At 40.1% G+C, this 21,833-nt stretch overlaps 4 protein-coding genes across 14 annotated transcripts in view; 3 read left to right on the top strand and 1 right to left on the bottom strand.

The window, feature by feature from the left end:
- The window catches only part of LOC309688232 (protein broad-minded-like), an 85,725-nt gene that overhangs the window by 46,762 nt on the left and 17,130 nt on the right, over positions 1-21,833 (bottom strand). For 4 of the 11 annotated variants that reach the window (XR_014270993.1, XR_014270995.1, XR_014270996.1 and 1 more), the window contains 11 exons: positions 20,883-21,002; positions 20,537-20,625; positions 16,304-16,391; positions 14,490-14,618; positions 13,487-13,605; positions 12,096-12,215; positions 11,750-11,838; positions 7,517-7,604; positions 5,989-6,107; positions 4,598-4,717; positions 4,252-4,340 (listed from right to left, as the gene is read on the bottom strand). Coding sequence is in view for 1 of the 11 variants with exons in the window: in XM_082503816.1 (XP_082359942.1) it covers positions 19-73 (55 nt within the window). In the remaining 10 variants the exon portion in view is untranslated. Of the gene's footprint in view, positions 1-18; positions 107-4,251; positions 4,341-4,597; positions 4,743-5,988; positions 6,108-7,516; positions 7,607-11,749; positions 11,839-12,095; positions 12,216-13,486; positions 13,606-14,489; positions 14,619-16,303; positions 16,392-20,536; positions 20,626-20,882; positions 21,028-21,833 lie in introns of those variants that run through there. The other 7 variants (XR_014270998.1, XR_014271000.1, XR_014271001.1 and 4 more) reach the window with 4 other exon arrangements.
- LOC309688219 (spastin-like) lies at positions 127-4,245 on the top strand. Its single transcript, XM_082503800.1, has one exon. It carries the CDS (start codon positions 1,251-1,253, stop codon positions 2,370-2,372), a length of 1,122 nt encoding a protein of 373 aa, XP_082359926.1. The 5' UTR covers positions 127-1,250; the 3' UTR covers positions 2,373-4,245.
- On the top strand, positions 7,625-9,960 carry LOC309688226 (spastin-like). The gene has a single exon (XM_082503807.1). It carries the CDS (start codon positions 8,749-8,751, stop codon positions 9,868-9,870), a length of 1,122 nt encoding a protein of 373 aa, XP_082359933.1. The 5' UTR covers positions 7,625-8,748; the 3' UTR covers positions 9,871-9,960.
- Positions 16,412-20,530, top strand: LOC309688222 (spastin-like). Its single transcript, XM_082503803.1, has one exon. The coding sequence runs from the start codon at positions 17,536-17,538 to the stop codon at positions 18,655-18,657; it is 1,122 nt and encodes a 373-aa protein (XP_082359929.1). The 5' UTR covers positions 16,412-17,535; the 3' UTR covers positions 18,658-20,530.

Genomic DNA, 21,833 nt, shown 5'->3' with positions numbered 1-21,833 from the left:
AAATAACTGCAATAGTACCTGAACTGTGCAGAGCCACAACTCCCGGAGCAGTTGCTGCCACCTGTGTCACCATCACCCCGTAGCCAAACTTCTCGCAGCTGCTCACCTACAGAAAACACACAGAAATCTCATACCCCTAGAAATATTTCAGCCTTTCACTATCACAGTTTTTGGTTATCAGGTAAAAAATGAATGAGAGTTTGGAAAAAGGATGGAAAAGGTTTAGGTCAAATGTAGTACTAATGTATCATAAAGGGAGATGTGTAAGTAAATCTGGGATTCTGGAAAGGCACAACATAATGTAGTTAAACATGCTGTGGAGAATTTAAATTGTAAATTGATATTGGAGTGTGCAGGCCCTTCATTAATTACAACACAATGCCACAACTAAAAATAGACAAAATATAATTACATTCCATAATTAAAGTGTAATGCCAAACTAGAGAAGCAATTACAATGGTGCGTAAACAATGGCAGTAAATTAAGCCCACGGGGGATCAGCTAAGGTTTGCAGCAAGCCTGAGTGTTTGTGTGTTTACAATTTGAATCTTAGACTCAGACCCTGTGACAAGGTCTGTGAAAACCACGTTTTTATGCCTGAAATACTACAGTACTACACTCCCACCAGATGAGCTCATGCAGCCTGTCACGAACCGGGACATACAACCATGACAAAACAGGAGATGCACACACAATTTATTGTGTTATTAATTTAGATCAACTGTGCTAATATAGTATACCAAAATGAAAACAATAACTCAAATTTCAGATATTTGAGGTTGTGCTGAAAATAATGGTGCCAAATAAGGCAAGAAAAACATATTTTAAAGGTGAAATATAGAGGTAAAATCAAAAATAGTCAAGAACGGCCAATTATACCCTGGACCACAGAGGGTTAAATTTGAAAACGGTTTAAAAAAAAACATCCCCATTCTAAAATGTCATGTGACAATCTGATTCATGAAGAGTGATGATGTCACAAGGACATGTGATGATGTCACAAGGACATGTGATGATGTCACAAGCACATGCCTTTGAGCCTTTGAAGTTTTTCTATAAATAGGGGTCAGGAGCAGCAAGTTTTAGTCAGTTTGTTCGCAGCCTTCAAACGTTCGACCAGAGCTATATTTGAAAGTATTTGTAAACCTCTGTAACATCACGCTCCAAAGCCCTGTGACGTTTCTGTGTTCTGTGACGTTGTCCCAAAGAAAGACCTTTAAATGCGATAAATAGCCTAAACGTTTTCGTTTATGACTAGTTTACCGTGTTATGACTGTGAACAGGGGGGAAGTCGCGCAAGAGAAATGTCGACCAAAACAATTGCAAGTAAGCCAAAGTCAGTTCCTAAAAGTCAACCCGCAGGTGTTTCCACCACCATCAGACCCTCCACTTCTGTAAGACCTCCATTAAGAATAACTGATGCAAAGAAAACCGCTCGGGTGGGAAAAACTCAGAATGGAAGACCGGCAGCTGTGAAACAGCCCCCGAAGAGGGATATGAAAAAGAATGTGGACAGTAAACTGGTCAGCTTAATTACAAATGAAATTGTATACAGTGGAGCGACTGTGTCATTTGATGACATCGCAGGGCAGGATCTGGCAAAGCAAGCACTTCAAGAAATTGTCATCCTTCCTGCCTTAAGACCTGATCTCTTTACTGGTCTGAGAGCTCCTGCACGTGGCTTGCTTTTATTTGGCCCACCAGGAAATGGGAAGACCATGCTCGCCAAAGCAGTTGCTGCAGAGTCTAATGCAACATTCTTCAACATCAGTGCTGCTAGTTTGACCTCCAAATATGTGGGAGAAGGCGAGAAGCTCGTACGAGCACTCTTTGCAGTTGCAAGAGAGAGACAGCCCTCAGTAATCTTCATCGATGAAGTGGACGGCTTGCTCTGTCAAAGGAGGGAGGGGGAGCACGACGCCTCTCGCCGTTTAAAAACTGAGTTCCTCATTGAGTTTGACGGGTTGCAGTCAGGAAAGGATGACAGAGTACTTGTAATGGGAGCAACGAACAGGCCCCAGGAGCTCGATGAAGCAATATTAAGGCGCTTTGCAAAAAGAGTATATGTGACCTTACCCGATGAGAAGACAAGATTTACGCTGCTGAAAAATCTTTTGGGAACGCACGGGAGTCCACTGAGCCAAGACGAACTGTCCTGTCTTGCAAAAGTGACTGAAGGATATTCAGGGAGCGATTTGACAGCATTAGCCAAAGATGCTGCACTTGGCCCAATAAGAGAGTTGGCACCAGAACAAGTCCGTGTTATAGCTGCTGCTGAGGTGCGCAACATTAAGATAAAAGACTTTGAGGATTCTCTGAAGCAAATCAAACCAACTGTTAGTCCAGCAACTCTTAACATGTACACCAAATAGAACAAAGATTTTGGTGGTCCTTCTTCAATAAATCCAAATCCAGTCAGGCTGGATGAAACAGAGTGCAAAAATAAAGAGCTTCTTCAAGAGAAAGAGCAACAGGAAAAAGAAAAAAAACGTATTCTCCAGGACTTGGAGAGAAGAAATCTACAACTGAACAAATTAATACAATGAAGGACAGAACACCTGAACTGGAAGGAGAAGTATTGGAAAAACGACGTTCAAAGATGCAGCGTAGGATCAATGAAATGGCGAAAAAACACTCAGAGGTCATTAATGAGATGTTGTTGAACTCAGACAACTTGAAGTGTGAAAACGCTGAAATGCTTGCACAAAAGCAGCAACAAGAGAAAATAAATGAAGACCTGCAGCGTAAGCTTCAAGAAATCACAAGAAGAAATGAGCAGTTAGAAAAGATGCACAAGGAAAAACAACAGCAAAATACAGACAAGTGCAATCTATTAAAAGAAATGGAGCAAAGATGCCAGAAACTTGAGAAGGAAGTTGAAGAAACAACCGATCAGTTGAGAACCCTCATCCTAGAGAAAAAAGTGGTCGTGGAAAAGCTCATGGAAAAGAAGAAAAAACGTTTCCGCTTCTTCTGGAGGAGGGACACTCCTGCTTTTTCTACTCTTTCTATTTTTTCTACTGCTGACGTCACCTCGTCTCCCTCCACCTCTGTTCCATCTTAATTTTCACCTCTCCTCTCCCCTTCTCTCCTAACACTTCTTCCCTCTCTCCTTCATCTTTTTTCACCCCAACCAGTCCCGGCAGTTGACTGCCCCTCGTGAGCCTGGTTCTGCCGGAAGTTTCTGCCCGTTTAAAGGCAGTTTTTCTTCCCCACTGTCGCCTAGTGCTTGCTCAGAGGGGATTGTTGGGGTTTTCTCTTTTCTTTTTTTTCCCCTTCTTATTACCATTTTCCTTTATTTACCGATTTGTTTTGTTTACTTTTCTTTTACGTTGTTTCTTTATTTACTTGTTTAACTTTTTTTCAACTTATGTAATAAACTAATAAACCAATTGAATTTATCCTCTGCGTATTTTACATCTAATCTTTAAAGAATATTTCCAAAACATTTTCAAACATCACGATCTGTCTTTTGTTTGCTTGTTAAAACCCCGTAAATGGTGAAGTAAAAACCCTGTGATATGGTTTAAAACATCAAAATAGACTAAACAACTAGTCTAAAACTAAGAGACACAGGATAAAGTTGGTGTGAAGGTTTCAGTCTGTGAATGAATCTAAGCACCATCACCTTAACTTTAAATTCATCTCTGTTACCCTCTTTGTGACTGAACTCTGACCGTGAGCACCACAGCCACTGCGCACCAGTCACACACACTTTAAATCCATCACAGTAAACCAGTTAGTTTACCTCAGTTTGTTTTGCAGCACATTTCACAACATGCAAAAGCATAATGTGCCATGTACAGACTCAAAATCTGATTTAAAAACATGAGGACTGACCTGTAAGCTTTACATTTACAGTTTATCACATACCACTGAGCAGTTCTTACCTGTAATTCTAAGCCCTCTTCTTCCTTTTCTGGTTTAAAACATCAAATTAGACTAAACAACTAGTCTAAAACCAAGAGACACTTAAATATTAAGTTAAACCTCTGGGGTTGCCGGACGCGCCGGCGCGTCAAAATCACATGACCAATTTAAGACGACACAGCTACAAGATGCAGCGATTCAGAGGCTGTATCCCAATTCAGGGTCTGCAGCCTTAAAGGCCGCATTTTAAGGCCGATTACGTCACCATGCCAGTCTCCTATTGCCAGAGGCTGAAGTGTGTGTGCAGTCACCAGGTGATAATCTGATATCGTCTACTTCCCCACTGATGTTAAGTAATATGAAAAAAATAATGAATCCCACCTTAGGCCGAATGTGTGACTCTCTTCGTAGTGGAAGAGAGAATGAATCTTCCCATCCGAATTCACGGCAATCAGTCTGTCAATCAAATCCTGTGGAGTAAAATGAGAGGCTTTGAACAAGAATGCACCGGATAGGGTGCAAAACGAAAACTGTGTGGAAATTTACAATGGGTAAGGTGGAGAACGTATATCAGTCTCAGTGTGAGAGGGTTTATTTGAATGCGTTTGAAGTAAAACAAATGGGTGGGTGGTGTTTGGAGGCCAAATAAAAAGTGCAAACATGCCCTCAGATGGATGACAAAAAAAAACTGCAGTGTGTGGAAAAGAAGAAGAAGAAAAACACTTACAGGTATGGAGGTTGGCATCTCCCTCAGGGTGTATTCGCTTTTGTTGGCCAAAGACTGTCGGCCCAGCAGTTGCCACACCGACTGGGAAGAGGAGAGGAGGTTGACCAAGTACAGGAAGGACTGAAGAGGAAAGTAAATACAGCAGCTGTTAGAGAGAAAAAATGTATTTGCTTTTAAAGACCATTGTGAATGCATTTGTGCACGTCATGGATTGATCAAATCCTAACACATAATAATAATATAACACTATTCAACTACAAACACTACCGATAATATGACAAATAATATCTGTAGTATTCAAAGCAAAACAAAATGTAAAAAGAATTTATGATTGCAAAGATAAAACATGGTTTACCACACTCTCAAAACTGAATAAGACATATATTCTGAGCAGAGTGGTTGAGCAGAAACCTATTGCAGCCTGAAGAATATTAAACTACAGGAAAGCTCCCTGCATTTTTCACTGGGTCTGGTAGAACAGGGAAAACATATCATCAAAAGCATCAAAGGAAAAAAAGAGAGACACTTGCACAAACGAGCTACAACTTAGATTATATTAAACAGCTTCAAAGAAACGTAAAGAAAAAAACAAGATACGATGGATTTTTTTTTCTAAAATAGAAATATCTATACTTTCATGTGTCTTCTGATGTTTCTGTGCATGTGTGAACTTATCTTCATATGTACTACCAAACCTCCTACTGTACTTAGCACAGATTAAAGCAAAGACTCGAGTTAATTCACCAAAGTGCTGGTGTGTGTATATTTAGTTTTCCTTTGACCTCAGCATATATGTATAACCCACTGATAAGGCAGACTTTAAAGTCGCCTGTGGCAGGACACAGTTTACACATCACTGGCTGTCCGTATTCACTTGGCTAGTCTCTCTGAGAGAGATGACTTGGCTGCTGTCAGAGGCCAAGCATCAGACACACACAGACAGGCTCACGCTGGAGCTTGTTGAAGCTTTCCTGAGAGAAATTCTGCCAAAAACATAACTAAAAATGCAGTCTTATGAAAGTAAGGCTTATTTGCCCAGACACCCATAAACCAATCAGCAAAAAGCCTTTCTTGTTAACAAAATCACTATTGCCAGTTTCTTAAATATGAATATTCACAAGTGAATTTTCTACATGGCTGCTGGTATCACAGCAACACATGGACCACTATTCTGAGTCCTGGGTTAATAATAATTGGAATCAATTTAATTTTAATCAATTTAAACACCTTTGTAACCAGTGAGCTAAAAACATGATGGAAAAGCAAAACTTCTAAGAGATCTGTGTCTGTACTATTATGTAGATATCTAAAAATTGGGGCATTGTGGGCTCCAGGAAGTTTCTCCTTCTCCCTCTCTCTCACACACACACGCACGCACATACATACAATACCTTAATGCAACTCCTATCTGTGGGGTCAATGGGAGTTGGTTTGGGACGGACCACTCTGATGTCGTCACTGCTGCACTCAAGAACAGACCATAGCTCTAGTACCAGGGCCCGAATAAAGCCTGAGACAGAACACGGAGAAATTTGTTGTACCAAACATTTATTTGAAATAGCAGCAACTAAAATTATTAACAGTGCTTTAATAAATAAACGACTGACTTTGTTATTGTGTGCAATCTTTTAAAGAAATCTGTCTTTGCATTGCTGGCACCGTTTTGATTGGAGGATTTGAATCTCAGGAAGGAAGGAATTTATAATGCCACTCCCTTTGATCCCATTTAATCTCTTCCCTGTTGCACTTTGGCCTGTCAGTAACTACATTTGAATTTTGCAGCTCAAGCTTGCACATAAAGGCTGGATAAAAACGTTAATGCAATCAAAATGTACGCAGCCCTCGCTGGAAAACTGGGGATACAGTACAGTACATAAATGATGAAGCAAAGACAAAACATTAGTGTCATGGAAGAAGAAATAGTCAGTGCATCACGGGAAGCTCCCAGCAATAAAACCTGCATTTGTATTGACACATAAACCTTAATTTGTGAGCAATTTTCAGTGTATTTCAGTTAAATTAACGAGACAAATATAACAAAAGGGATTTTATACTTAGAAGAAGAATATGAAATTGAAATATTAAACTAAGAAAACTATAAATACTGCAGTTCTAGAGTTACAGATATACAATTAAGCTTTGCATATCAGTGCTGTATAACCCAGGGAATGTACTTTTTTTATATAATTGAATAGTAATGGAAATCATGAACTGTTTTTCAGAGGTCATAGATCAAATGAGCAGTAGAGTTTTTCTCACAGAATGGTTCTTTCACATAGAAAGCAGTGTGTGCTGCAGGTTTAGCAAATGGCCCATCATTTGTAAGCTCTGTCTGGACTATATCACTTTTTGAGGTCATCCTTCTTTCTGTCAGTCTGCCTTTTTATCGATGGCACAAACATATGTCACATCATGGAACACATGAGTGCTCCACAGCCAGCGCTGCTCAACACAGCAGGGAACTGTTCTTGCGTGGGTAAAGTCATAGGAGAGAATAGGTTTCAGAACGCAGCGGTGCTGTTATAAGCGAAGGGCTGATAAGTAATCAGACTTCTTTTCCCATAACCAGTTGAGTCGCCCCTTCTAGCCAATAGAAAGAATGCAGGATTAAAATATTTGTTCACTAGCTTCATTTTTTGACCTCTTTTGACAAGAGTACGGTATTTCCTGGAGCCTTTTGCATATGGATAAACCTAGTATCAGTATACAACTGATATGTGAATCCATTTATCAAAAAAGAACGCCTCTTCTTACTCTTTCTTACCCAAACAAAAACGGTTTGACAAATACATTTCTCCCTAAGCTGCCTTAAGTCTCCTTTATACCGACAACACAAAAACAACAACAACAACTTATAATATAAGCCTTAAGCATCACAGCTGACAAGTGTTTGTTGTGTCCAAATAACTGCAATAGTACCTGAACTGTGCAGAGCCACAACTCCCGGAGCAGTTGCTGCCACCTGTGTCACCATCACCCCGTAGCCAAACTTCTCGCAGCTGCTCACCTACAGAAAACACACAGAAATCTCATACCCCTAGAAATATTTCAGCCTTTCACTATCACAGTTTTTGGTTATCAGGTAAAAAATGAATGAGAGTTTGGAAAAAGGATGGAAAAGGTTTAGGTCAAATGTAGTACTAATGTATCATAAAGGGAGATGTGTAAGTAAATCTGGGATTCTGGAAAGGCACAACATAATGTAGTTAAACATGCTGTGGAGAATTTAAATTGTAAATTGATATTGGAGTGTGCAGGCCCTTCATTAATTACAACACAATGCCACAACTAAAAATAGACAAAATATAATTACATTCCATAATTAAAGTGTAATGCCAAACTAGAGAAGCAATTACAATGGTGCGTAAACAATGGCAGTAAATTAAGCCCACGGGGGATCAGCTAAGGTTTGCAGCAAGCCTGAGTGTTTGTGTGTTTACAATTTGAATCTTAGACTCAGACCCTGTGACAAGGTCTGTGAAAACCACGTTTTTATGCCTGAAATACTACAGTACTACACTCCCACCAGATGAGCTCATGCAGCCTGTCACGAACCGGGACATACAACCATGACAAAACAGGAGATGCACACACAATTTATTGTGTTATTAATTTAGATCAACTGTGCTAATATAGTATACCAAAATGAAAACAATAACTCAAATTTCAGATATTTGAGGTTGTGCTGAAAATAATGGTGCCAAATAAGGCAAGAAAAACATATTTTAAAGGTGAAATATAGAGGTAAAATCAAAAATAGTCAAGAACGGCCAATTATACCCTGGACCACAGAGGGTTAAATTTGAAAACGGTTTAAAAAAAAACATCCCCATTCTAAAATGTCATGTGACAATCTGATTCATGAAGAGTGATGATGTCACAAGGACATGTGATGATGTCACAAGGACATGTGATGATGTCACAAGCACATGCCTTTGAGCCTTTGAAGTTTTTCTATAAATAGGGGTCAGGAGCAGCAAGTTTTAGTCAGTTTGTTCGCAGCCTTCAAACGTTCGACCAGAGCTATATTTGAAAGTATTTGTAAACCTCTGTAACATCACGCTCCAAAGCCCTGTGACGTTTCTGTGTTCTGTGACGTTGTCCCAAAGAAAGACCTTTAAATGCGATAAATAGCCTAAACGTTTTCGTTTATGACTAGTTTACCGTGTTATGACTGTGAACAGGGGGGAAGTCGCGCAAGAGAAATGTCGACCAAAACAATTGCAAGTAAGCCAAAGTCAGTTCCTAAAAGTCAACCCGCAGGTGTTTCCACCACCATCAGACCCTCCACTTCTGTAAGACCTCCATTAAGAATAACTGATGCAAAGAAAACCGCTCGGGTGGGAAAAACTCAGAATGGAAGACCGGCAGCTGTGAAACAGCCCCCGAAGAGGGATATGAAAAAGAATGTGGACAGTAAACTGGTCAGCTTAATTACAAATGAAATTGTATACAGTGGAGCGACTGTGTCATTTGATGACATCGCAGGGCAGGATCTGGCAAAGCAAGCACTTCAAGAAATTGTCATCCTTCCTGCCTTAAGACCTGATCTCTTTACTGGTCTGAGAGCTCCTGCACGTGGCTTGCTTTTATTTGGCCCACCAGGAAATGGGAAGACCATGCTCGCCAAAGCAGTTGCTGCAGAGTCTAATGCAACATTCTTCAACATCAGTGCTGCTAGTTTGACCTCCAAATATGTGGGAGAAGGCGAGAAGCTCGTACGAGCACTCTTTGCAGTTGCAAGAGAGAGACAGCCCTCAGTAATCTTCATCGATGAAGTGGACGGCTTGCTCTGTCAAAGGAGGGAGGGGGAGCACGACGCCTCTCGCCGTTTAAAAACTGAGTTCCTCATTGAGTTTGACGGGTTGCAGTCAGGAAAGGATGACAGAGTACTTGTAATGGGAGCAACGAACAGGCCCCAGGAGCTCGATGAAGCAATATTAAGGCGCTTTGCAAAAAGAGTATATGTGACCTTACCCGATGAGAAGACAAGATTTACGCTGCTGAAAAATCTTTTGGGAACGCACGGGAGTCCACTGAGCCAAGACGAACTGTCCTGTCTTGCAAAAGTGACTGAAGGATATTCAGGGAGCGATTTGACAGCATTAGCCAAAGATGCTGCACTTGGCCCAATAAGAGAGTTGGCACCAGAACAAGTCCGTGTTATAGCTGCTGCTGAGGTGCGCAACATTAAGATGAAAGACTTTGAGGATTCTCTGAAGCAAATCAAACCAACTGTTAGTCCAGCAACTCTTAACATGTACACCAAATAGAACAAAGATTTTGGTGGTCCTTCTTCAATAAATCCAAATCCAGTCAGGCTGGATGAAACAGAGTGCAAAAATAAAGAGCTTCTTCAAGAGAAAGAGCAACAGGAAAAAGAAAAAAAAAGTATTCTCCAGGACTTGGAGAGAAGAAATCTACAACTGAACAAATTAATACAATGAAGGACAGAACACCTGAACTGGAAGGAGAAGTATTGGAAAAACGACGTTCAAAGATGCAGCGTAGGATCAATGAAATGGCGAAAAAACACTCAGAGGTCATTAATGAGATGTTGTTGAACTCAGACAACTTGAAGTGTGAAAACGCTGAAATGCTTGCACAAAAGCAGCAACAAGAGAAAATAAATGAAGACCTGCAGCGTAAGCTTCAAGAAATCACAAGAAGAAATGAGCAGTTAGAAAAGATGCACAAGGAAAAACAACAGCAAAATACAGACAAGTGCAATCTATTAAAAGAAATGGAGCAAAGATGCCAGAAACTTGAGAAGGAAGTTGAAGAAACAACCGATCAGTTGAGAACCCTCATCCTAGAGAAAAAAGTGGTCGTGGAAAAGCTCATGGAAAAGAAGAAAAAACGTTTCCGCTTCTTCTGGAGGAGGGACACTCCTGCTTTTTCTACTCTTTCTATTTTTTCTACTGCTGACGTCACCTCGTCTCCCTCCACCTCTGTTCCATCTTAATTTTCACCTCTCCTCTCCCCTTCTCTCCTAACACTTCTTCCCTCTCTCCTTCATCTTTTTTCACCCCAACCAGTCCCGGCAGTTGACTGCCCCTCGTGAGCCTGGTTCTGCCGGAAGTTTCTGCCCGTTTAAAGGCAGTTTTTCTTCCCCACTGTCGCCTAGTGCTTGCTCAGAGGGGATTGTTGGGGTTTTCTCTTTTCTTTTTTTTTCCCTTCTTATTACCATTTTCCTTTATTTACCGATTTGTTTTGTTTACTTTTCTTTTATGTTGTTTCTTTATTTACTTGTTTAACTTTTTTTCAACTTATGTAATAAACTAATAAACCAATTGAATTTATCCTCTGCGTATTTTACATCTAATCTTTAAAGAATATTTCCAAAACATTTTCAAACATCACGATCTGTCTTTTGTTTGCTTGTTAAAACCCCGTAAATGGTGGAGTAAAAACCCTGTGATATGGTTTAAAACATCAAAATAGACTAAACAACTAGTCTAAAACTAAGAGACACAGGATAAAGTTGGTGTGAAGGTTTCAGTCTGTGAATGAATCTAAGCACCATCACCTTAACTTTAAATTCATCTCTGTTACCCTCTTTGTGACTGAACTCTGACCGTGAGCACCACAGCCACTGCGCACCAGTCACACACACTTTAAATCCATCACAGTAAACCAGTTAGTTTACCTCAGTTTGTTTTGCAGCACATTTCACAACATGCAAAAGCATAATGTGCCATGTACAGACTCAAAATCTGATTTAAAAACATGAGGACTGACCTGTAAGCTTTACATTTACAGTTTATCACATACCACTGAGCAGTTCTTACCTGTAATTCTAAGCCCTCTTCTTCCTTTTCTGGTTTAAAACATCAAATTAGACTAAACAACTAGTCTAAAACCAAGAGACACTTAAATATTAAGTTAAACCTCTGGGGTTGCCGGACGCGCCGGCGCGTCAAAATCACATGACCAATTTAAGACGACACAGCTACAAGATGCAGCGATTCAGAGGCTGTATCCCAATTCAGGGTCTGCAGCCTTAAAGGCCGCATTTTAAGGCCGATTACGTCACCATGCCAGTCTCCTATTGCCAGAGGCTGAAGTGTGTGTGCAGTCACCAGGTGATAATCTGATATCGTCTACTTCCCCACTGATGTTAAGTAATATGAAAAAAATAATGAATCCCACCTTAGGCCGAATGTGTGACTCTCTTCGTAGTGGAAGAGAGAATGAATCTTCCCATCCGAATTCACGGCAATCAGTCTGTCAATCAAATCCTGTGGAGTAAAATGAGAGGCTTTGAACAAGAATGCACCGGATAGGGTGCAAAACGAAAACTGTGTGGAAATTTACAATGGGTAAGGTGGAGAACGTATATCAGTCTCAGTGTGAGAGGGTTTATTTGAATGCGTTTGAAGTAAAACAAATGGGTGGGTGGTGTTTGGAGGCCAAATAAAAAGTGCAAACATGCCCTCAGATGGATGACAAAAAAAAACTGCAGTGTGTGGAAAAGAAGAAGAAGAAAAACACTTACAGGTATGGAGGTTGGCATCTCCCTCAGGGTGTATTCGCTTTTGTTGGCCAAAGACTGTCGGCCCAGCAGTTGCCACACCGACTGGGAAGAGGAGAGGAGGTTGACCAAGTACAGGAAGGACTGAAGAGGAAAGTAAATACAGCAGCTGTTAGAGAGAAAAAATGTATTTGCTTTTAAAGACCATTGTGAATGCATTTGTGCACGTCATGGATTGATCAAATCCTAACACATAATAATAATATAACACTATTCAACTACAAACACTACCGATAATATGACAAATAATATCTGTAGTATTCAAAGCAAAACAAAATGTAAAAAGAATTTATGATTGCAAAGGTAAAACATGGTTTACCACACTCTCAAAACTGAATAAGACATATATTCTGAGCAGAGTGGTTGAGCAGAAACCTATTGCAGCCTGAAGAATATTAAACTACAGGAAAGCTCCCTGCATTTTTCACTGGGTCTGGTAGAACAGGGAAAACATATCATCAAAAGCATCAAAGGAAAAAAAGAGAGACACTTGCACAAACGAGCTACAACTTAGATTATATTAAACAGCTTCAAAGAAACGTAAAGAAAAAAACAAGATACGATGGATTTTTTTTTCTAAAATAGAAATATCTATACTTTCATGTGTCTTCTGATGTTTCTGTGCATGTGTGAACTTATCTTCATATGTACTACCAAACCTCCTACTGTACTTAGCACAGATTAAAGCAAAGACTCGAGTTAATTCACCAAAGTGCTGGTGTGTGTATATTTAGTTTTCCTTTGACCTCAGCATATATGTATAACCCACTGATAAGGCAGACTTTAAAGTCGCCTGTGGCAGGACACAGTTTACACATCACTGGCTGTCCGTATTCACTTGGCTAGTCTCTCTGAGAGAGATGACTTGGCTGCTGTCAGAGGCCAAGCATCAGACACACACAGACAGGCTCACGCTGGAGCTTGTTGAAGCTTTCCTGAGAGAAATTCTGCCAAAAACATAACTAAAAATGCAGTCTTATGAAAGTAAGGCTTATTTGCCCAGACACCCATAAACCAATCAGCAAAAAGCCTTTCTTGTTAACAAAATCACTATTGCCAGTTTCTTAAATATGAATATTCACAAGTGAATTTTCTACATGGCTGCTGGTATCACAGCAACACATGGACCACTATTCTGAGTCCTGGGTTAATAATAATTGGAATCAATTTAATTTTAATCAATTTAAACACCTTTGTAACCAGTGAGCTAAAAACATGATGGAAAAGCAAAACTTCTAAGAGATCTGTGTCTGTACTATTATGTAGATATCTAAAAATTGGGGCATTGTGGGCTCCAGGAAGTTTCTCCTTCTCCCTCTCTCTCACACACACACGCACGCACATACATACAATACCTTAATGCAACTCCTATCTGTGGGGTCAATGGGAGTTGGTTTGGGACGGACCACTCTGATGTCGTCACTGCTGCACTCAAGAACAGACCATAGCTCTAGTACCAGGGCCCGAATAAAGCCTGAGACAGAACACGGAGAAATTTGTTGTACCAAACATTTATTTGAAATAGCAGCAACTAAAATTATTAACAGTGCTTTAATAAATAAACGACTGACTTTGTTATTGTGTCCAATCTTTTAAAGAAATCTGTCTTTGCATTGCTGGCACCGTTTTGATTGGAGGATTTGAATCTCAGGAAGGAAGGAATTTATAATGCCACTCCCTTTGATCCCATTTAATCTCTTCCCTGTTGCACTTTGGCCTGTCAGTAACTACATTTGAATTTTGCAGCTCAAGCTTGCACATAAAGGCTGGATAAAAACGTTAATGCAATCAAAATGTACGCAGCCCTCGCTGGAAAACTGGGGATACAGTACAGTACATAAATGATGAAGCAAAGACAAAACATTAGTGTCATGGAAGAAGAAATAGTCAGTGCATCACGGGAAGCTCCCAGCAATAAAACCTGCATTTGTATTGACACATAAACCTTAATTTGTGAGCAATTTTCAGTGTATTTCAGTTAAATTAATGAGACAAATATAACAAAAGGGATTTTATACTTAGAAGAAGAATATGAAATTGAAATATTAAACTAAGAAAACTATAAATACTGCAGTTCTAGAGTTACAGATATACAATTAAGCTTTGCATATCAGTGCTGTATAACCCAGGGAATGTACTTTTTTTTTTTTTATAATTGAATAGTAATGGAAATCATGAACTGTTTTTCAGAGGTCATAGATCAAATGAGCAGTAGAGTTTTTCTCACAGAATGGTTCTTTCACATAGAAAGCAGTGTGTGCTGCAGGTTTAGCAAATGGCCCATCATTTGTATCTCCAGTGTCTGTTGAAGTGTACAGTATCTGTGTGTGTGCATGACCGTCGGTGCTCTCTGCTCACTCGGGTTCAGAGGTACAGGGAGGAGGCTCAGCAGGAGTAGAGGCAGCTGCTTCATCACAAACATGCCAGGTGCAGGCGGTAAAGGCCCTTTCTGTTTCCTCTCAACCCTCCTGCCAAAGCCATAGAACTCTGCCGAGGTGAACCAGACAACACAATATAGACATTTTTCCCTGTTCCTACATGGAAACACAAGATCAAACGGGCATTTTTTTTTGGCATAAATATGTATATCATATCGGACTCAGTTTGTTCCTGTTATTGTTTTTGCACTGTACTTGTCATCCATTCCAGTGAAACGATGCAGAAGGTTGTAGGTTGTGCAATAGTGCCATCTAGAGGTGAAGTAACATCACACTGCCCGTGCTCTTGTCTCGTCACGGTGTTTGCGTGTTTCTCCCTCTCTGCACACTCATGGGAATGTGCTGTCAGGCAGGACTCAGCGTTATATTCACAATATGTGGAAAATATATTGATATTGAATGTTCAAATATGAGGATATGTATAATGTATAGGTTGACTTTGCTCTACCTACACTTCTGGCAGAGCAGCAGTTGCAATGCGAACACATAATTAAACGGTGTATTTATAGGAACAGATTTCTTGCCTATGGCAGACAAAGTGATTTTAAACGTGTAAAAGGTTTCATTCACAGATGATTTATTACTATCACACCCTGGAGACTTTATAAAGAGCACTGCTGCAAAAGCAGCCTAAACAAACTTGTACAGTAGGTCACGCTGGTTTAGTTTTTCATCAAAATGCTTTTTTTCTTTTACTATTATTTTTGAAAACGTTACAGCACTGGTGGACATTTCCTACCAAATAAGAACTAGACACTACTGTTATGTAGTGGTTAATTGGAAAACTGTTTTATCACGAATTTCTTATTTAGAAATAATTAAAATTTTATTTGATGTTTTTTTTTTTTTTGGATGGATACTGTTATTGCAGTGATGCTGTAATTAAACTGTCTTCACCCCAGTAGAATAATTGCATGACTCCATCACTGAAGTGGAGGGTTTGCTTTGGAGGGGAAACGCACAGTGTCTCTTTAGTAGCATGGTGGTTGGATCCCACATTTGTTTCTTATGTAACATTGTAAATAGCTGCTAAGACAGCATATCTATTGGACAAGCACATATTATACATACTTTGCACGTGCAGTATTTAATAGAAAGCAGTGTGTGCTGCAGGTTTAGCAAATGGCCCATCATTTGTAAGCTCTGTCTGGACTATATCACTTTTTGAGGTCATCCTTCTTTCTGTCAGTCTGCCTTTTTATCGATGGCACAAACATATGTCACATCATGGAACACATGAGTGCTCCACAGCCAGCGCTGCTCAACACAGCAGGGAACTGTTCTTGCGTGGGTAAAGTCATAGGAGAGAATAGGTTTCAGAACGCAGCGGTGCTGTTATAAGCGAAGGGCTGATAAGTAATCAGACTTCTTTTCCCATAACCAGTTGAGTCGCCCCTTCTAGCCAATAGAAAGAATGCAGGATTAAAATATTTGTTCACTAGCTTCATTTTTTGACCTCTTTTGACAAGAGTACGGTATTTCCTGGAGCCTTTTGCATATGGATAAACCTAGTATCAGTATACAACTGATATGTGAATCCATTTATCAAAAAAGAACGCCTCTTCTTACTCTTTCTTACCCAAACAAAAACGGTTTGACAAATACATTTCTCCCTAAGCTGCCTTAAGTCTCCTTTATACCGACAACACAAAAACAACAACAACAACTTATAATATAAGCCTTAAGCATCACAGCTGACAAGTGTTTGTTGTGTCCAAATAACTGCAATAGTACCTGAACTGTGCAGAGCCACAACTCCCGGAGCAGTTGCTGCCACCTGTGTCACCATCACCCCGTAGCCAAACTTCTCGCAGCTGCTCACCTACAGAAAACACACAGAAATCTCATACCCCTAGAAATATTTCAGCCTTTCACTATCACAGTTTTTGGTTATCAGGTAAAAAATGAATGAGAGTTTGGAAAAAGGATGGAAAAGGTTTAGGTCAAATGTAGTACTAATGTATCATAAAGGGAGATGTGTAAGTAAATCTGGGATTCTGGAAAGGCACAACATAATGTAGTTAAACATGCTGTGGAGAATTTAAATTGTAAATTGATATTGGAGTGTGCAGGCCCTTCATTAATTACAACACAATGCCACAACTAAAAATAGACAAAATATAATTACATTCCATAATTAAAGTGTAATGCCAAACTAGAGAAGCAATTACAATGGTGCGTAAACAATGGCAGTAAATTAAGCCCACGGGGGATCAGCTAAGGTTTGCAGCAAGCCTGAGTGTTTGTGTGTTTACAATTTGAATCTTAGACTCAGACCCTGTGACAAGGTCTGTGAAAACCACGTTTTTATGCCTGAAATACTACAGTACTACACTCCCACCAGATGAGCTCATGCAGCCTGTCACGAACCGGGACATACAACCATGACAAAACAGGAGATGCACACACAATTTATTGTGTTATTAATTTAGATCAACTGTGCTAATATAGTATACCAAAATGAAAACAATAACTCAAATTTCAGATATTTGAGGTTGTGCTGAAAATAATGGTGCCAAATAAGGCAAGAAAAACATATTTTAAAGGTGAAATATAGAGGTAAAATCAAAAATAGTCAAGAACGGCCAATTATACCCTGGACCACAGAGGGTTAAATTTGAAAACGGTTTAAAAAAAAACATCCCCATTCTAAAATGTCATGTGACAATCTGATTCATGAAGAGTGATGATGTCACAAGGACATGTGATGATGTCACAAGGACATGTGATGATGTCACAAGCACATGCCTTTGAGCCTTTGAAGTTTTTCTATAAATAGGGGTCAGGAGCAGCAAGTTTTAGTCAGTTTGTTCGCAGCCTTCAAACGTTCGACCAGAGCTATATTTGAAAGTATTTGTAAACCTCTGTAACATCACGCTCCAAAGCCCTGTGACGTTTCTGTGTTCTGTGACGTTGTCCCAAAGAAAGACCTTTAAATGCGATAAATAGCCTAAACGTTTTCGTTTATGACTAGTTTACCGTGTTATGACTGTGAACAGGGGGGAAGTCGCGCAAGAGAAATGTCGACCAAAACAATTGCAAGTAAGCCAAAGTCAGTTCCTAAAAGTCAACCCGCAGGTGTTTCCACCACCATCAGACCCTCCACTTCTGTAAGACCTCCATTAAGAATAACTGATGCAAAGAAAACCACTCGGGTGGGAAAAACTCAGAATGGAAGACCGGCAGCTGTGAAACAGCCCCCGAAGAGGGATATGAAAAAGAATGTGGACAGTAAACTGGTCAGCTTAATTACAAATGAAATTGTATACAGTGGAGCGACTGTGTCATTTGATGACATCGCAGGGCAGGATCTGGCAAAGCAAGCACTTCAAGAAATTGTCATCCTTCCTGCCTTAAGACCTGATCTCTTTACTGGTCTGAGAGCTCCTGCACGTGGCTTGCTTTTATTTGGCCCACCAGGAAATGGGAAGACCATGCTCGCCAAAGCAGTTGCTGCAGAGTCTAATGCAACATTCTTCAACATCAGTGCTGCTAGTTTGACCTCCAAATATGTGGGAGAAGGCGAGAAGCTCGTACGAGCACTCTTTGCAGTTGCAAGAGAGAGACAGCCCTCAGTAATCTTCATCGATGAAGTGGACGGCTTGCTCTGTCAAAGGAGGGAGGGGGAGCACGACGCCTCTCGCCGTTTAAAAACTGAGTTCCTCATTGAGTTTGACGGGTTGCAGTCAGGAAAGGATGACAGAGTACTTGTAATGGGAGCAACGAACAGGCCCCAGGAGCTCGATGAAGCAATATTAAGGCGCTTTGCAAAAAGAGTATATGTGACCTTACCCGATGAGAAGACAAGATTTACGCTGCTGAAAAATCTTTTGGGAACGCACGGGAGTCCACTGAGCCAAGACGAACTGTCCTGTCTTGCAAAAGTGACTGAAGGATATTCAGGGAGCGATTTGACAGCATTAGCCAAAGATGCTGCACTTGGCCCAATAAGAGAGTTGGCACCAGAACAAGTCCGTGTTATAGCTGCTGCTGAGGTGCGCAACATTAAGATAAAAGACTTTGAGGATTCTCTGAAGCAAATCAAACCAACTGTTAGTCCAGCAACTCTTAACATGTACACCAAATAGAACAAAGATTTTGGTGGTCCTTCTTCAATAAATCCAAATCCAGTCAGGCTGGATGAAACAGAGTGCAAAAATAAAGAGCTTCTTCAAGAGAAAGAGCAACAGGAAAAAGAAAAAAAACGTATTCTCCAGGACTTGGAGAGAAGAAATCTACAACTGAACAAATTAATACAATGAAGGACAGAACACCTGAACTGGAAGGAGAAGTATTGGAAAAACGACGTTCAAAGATGCAGCGTAGGATCAATGAAATGGCGAAAAAACACTCAGAGGTCATTAATGAGATGTTGTTGAACTCAGACAACTTGAAGTGTGAAAACGCTGAAATGCTTGCACAAAAGCAGCAACAAGAGAAAATAAATGAAGACCTGCAGCGTAAGCTTCAAGAAATCACAAGAAGAAATGAGCAGTTAGAAAAGATGCACAAGGAAAAACAACAGCAAAATACAGACAAGTGCAATCTATTAAAAGAAATGGAGCAAAGATGCCAGAAACTTGAGAAGGAAGTTGAAGAAACAACCGATCAGTTGAGAACCCTCATCCTAGAGAAAAAAGTGGTCGTGGAAAAGCTCATGGAAAAGAAGAAAAAACGTTTCCGCTTCTTCTGGAGGAGGGACACTCCTGCTTTTTCTACTCTTTCTATTTTTTCTACTGCTGACGTCACCTCGTCTCCCTCCACCTCTGTTCCATCTTAATTTTCACCTCTCCTCTCCCCTTCTCTCCTAACACTTCTTCCCTCTCTCCTTCATCTTTTTTCACCCCAACCAGTCCCGGCAGTTGACTGCCCCTCGTGAGCCTGGTTCTGCCGGAAGTTTCTGCCCGTTTAAAGGCAGTTTTTCTTCCCCACTGTCGCCTAGTGCTTGCTCAGAGGGGATTGTTGGGGTTTTCTCTTTTCTTTTTTTTCCCCTTCTTATTACCATTTTCCTTTATTTACCGATTTGTTTTGTTTACTTTTCTTTTACGTTGTTTCTTTATTTACTTGTTTAACTTTTTTTCAACTTATGTAATAAACTAATAAACCAATTGAATTTATCCTCTGCGTATTTTACATCTAATCTTTAAAGAATATTTCCAAAACATTTTCAAACATCACGATCTGTCTTTTGTTTGCTTGTTAAAACCCCGTAAATGGTGAAGTAAAAACCCTGTGATATGGTTTAAAACATCAAAATAGACTAAACAACTAGTCTAAAACTAAGAGACACAGGATAAAGTTGGTGTGAAGGTTTCAGTCTGTGAATGAATCTAAGCACCATCACCTTAACTTTAAATTCATCTCTGTTACCCTCTTTGTGACTGAACTCTGACCGTGAGCACCACAGCCACTGCGCACCAGTCACACGCACTTTAAATCCATCACAGTAAACCAGTTAGTTTACCTCAGTTTGTTTTGCAGCACATTTCACAACATGCAAAAGCATAATGTGCCATGTACAGACTCAAAATCTGATTTAAAAACATGAGGACTGACCTGTAAGCTTTACATTTACAGTTTATCACATACCACTGAGCAGTTCTTACCTGTAATTCTAAGCCCTCTTCTTCCTTTTCTGGTTTAAAACATCAAATTAGACTAAACAACTAGTCTAAAACCAAGAGACACTTAAATATTAAGTTAAACCTCTGGGGTTGCCGGACGCGCCGGCGCGTCAAAATCACATGACCAATTTAAGACGACACAGCTACAAGATGCAGCGATTCAGAGGCTGTATCCCAATTCAGGGTCTGCAGCCTTAAAGGCCGCATTTTAAGGCCGATTACGTCACCATGCCAGTCTCCTATTGCCAGAGGCTGAAGTGTGTGTGCAGTCACCAGGTGATAATCTGATATCGTCTACTTCCCCACTGATGTTAAGTAATATGAAAAAAATAATGAATCCCACCTTAGGCCGAATGTGTGACTCTCTTCGTAGTGGAAGAGAGAATGAATCTTCCCATCCGAATTCACGGCAATCAGTCTGTCAATCAAATCCTGTGGAGTAAAATGAGAGGCTTTGAACAAGAATGCACCGGATAGGGTGCAAAACGAAAACTGTGTGGAAATTTACAATGGGTAAGGTGGAGAACGTATATCAGTCTCAGTGTGAGAGGGTTTATTTGAATGCGTTTGAAGTAAAACAAATGGGTGGGTGGTGTTTGGAGGCCAAATAAAAAGTGCAAACATGCCCTCAGATGGATGACAAAAAAAAACTGCAGTGTGTGGAAAAGAAGAAGAAGAAAAACACTTACAGGTATGGAGGTTGGCATCTCCCTCAGGGTGTATTCGCTTTTGTTGGCCAAAGACTGTCGGCCCAGCAGTTGCCACACCGACTGGGAAGAGGAGAGGAGGTTGACCAAGTACAGGAAGGACTGAAGAGGAAAGTAAATACAGCAGCTGTTAGAGAGAAAAAATGTATTTGCTTTTAAAGACCATTGTGAATGCATTTGTGCACGTCATGGATTGATCAAATCCTAACACATAATAATAATATAACACTATTCAACTACAAACACTACCGATAATATGACAAATAATATCTGTAGTATTCAAAGCAAAACAAAATGTAAAAAGAATTTATGATTGCAAAGATAAAACATGGTTTACCACACTCTCAAAACTGAATAAGACATATATTCTGAGCAGAGTGGTTGAGCAGAAACCTATTGCAGCCTGAAGAATATTAAACTACAGGAAAGCTCCCTGCATTTTTCACTGGGTCTGGTAGAACAGGGAAAACATATCATCAAAAGCATCAAAGGAAAAAAAGAGAGACACTTGCACAAACGAGCTACAACTTAGATTATATTAAACAGCTTCAAAGAAACGTAAAGAAAAAAACAAGATACGATGGATTTTTTTTTCTAAAATAGAAATATCTATACTTTCATGTGTCTTCTGATGTTTCTGTGCATGTGTGAACTTATCTTCATATGTACTACCAAACCTCCTACTGTACTTAGCACAGATTAAAGCAAAGACTCGAGTTAATTCACCAAAGTGCTGGTGTGTGTATATTTAGTTTTCCTTTGACCTCAGCATATATGTATAACCCACTGATAAGGCAGACTTTAAAGTCGCCTGTGGCAGGACACAGTTTACACATCACTGGCTGTCCGTATTCACTTGGCTAGTCTCTCTGAGAGAGATGACTTGGCTGCTGTCAGAGGCCAAGCATCAGACACACACAGACAGGCTCACGC

Source organism: Aulonocara stuartgranti (assembly GCF_965226115.1).
Source record: "Aulonocara stuartgranti genome assembly, chromosome: 14".
NCBI classification, from domain to species: domain Eukaryota; kingdom Metazoa; phylum Chordata; class Actinopteri; order Cichliformes; family Cichlidae; genus Aulonocara; species Aulonocara stuartgranti.
This window is presented reverse-complemented; position numbering and strand designations above follow the sequence as displayed.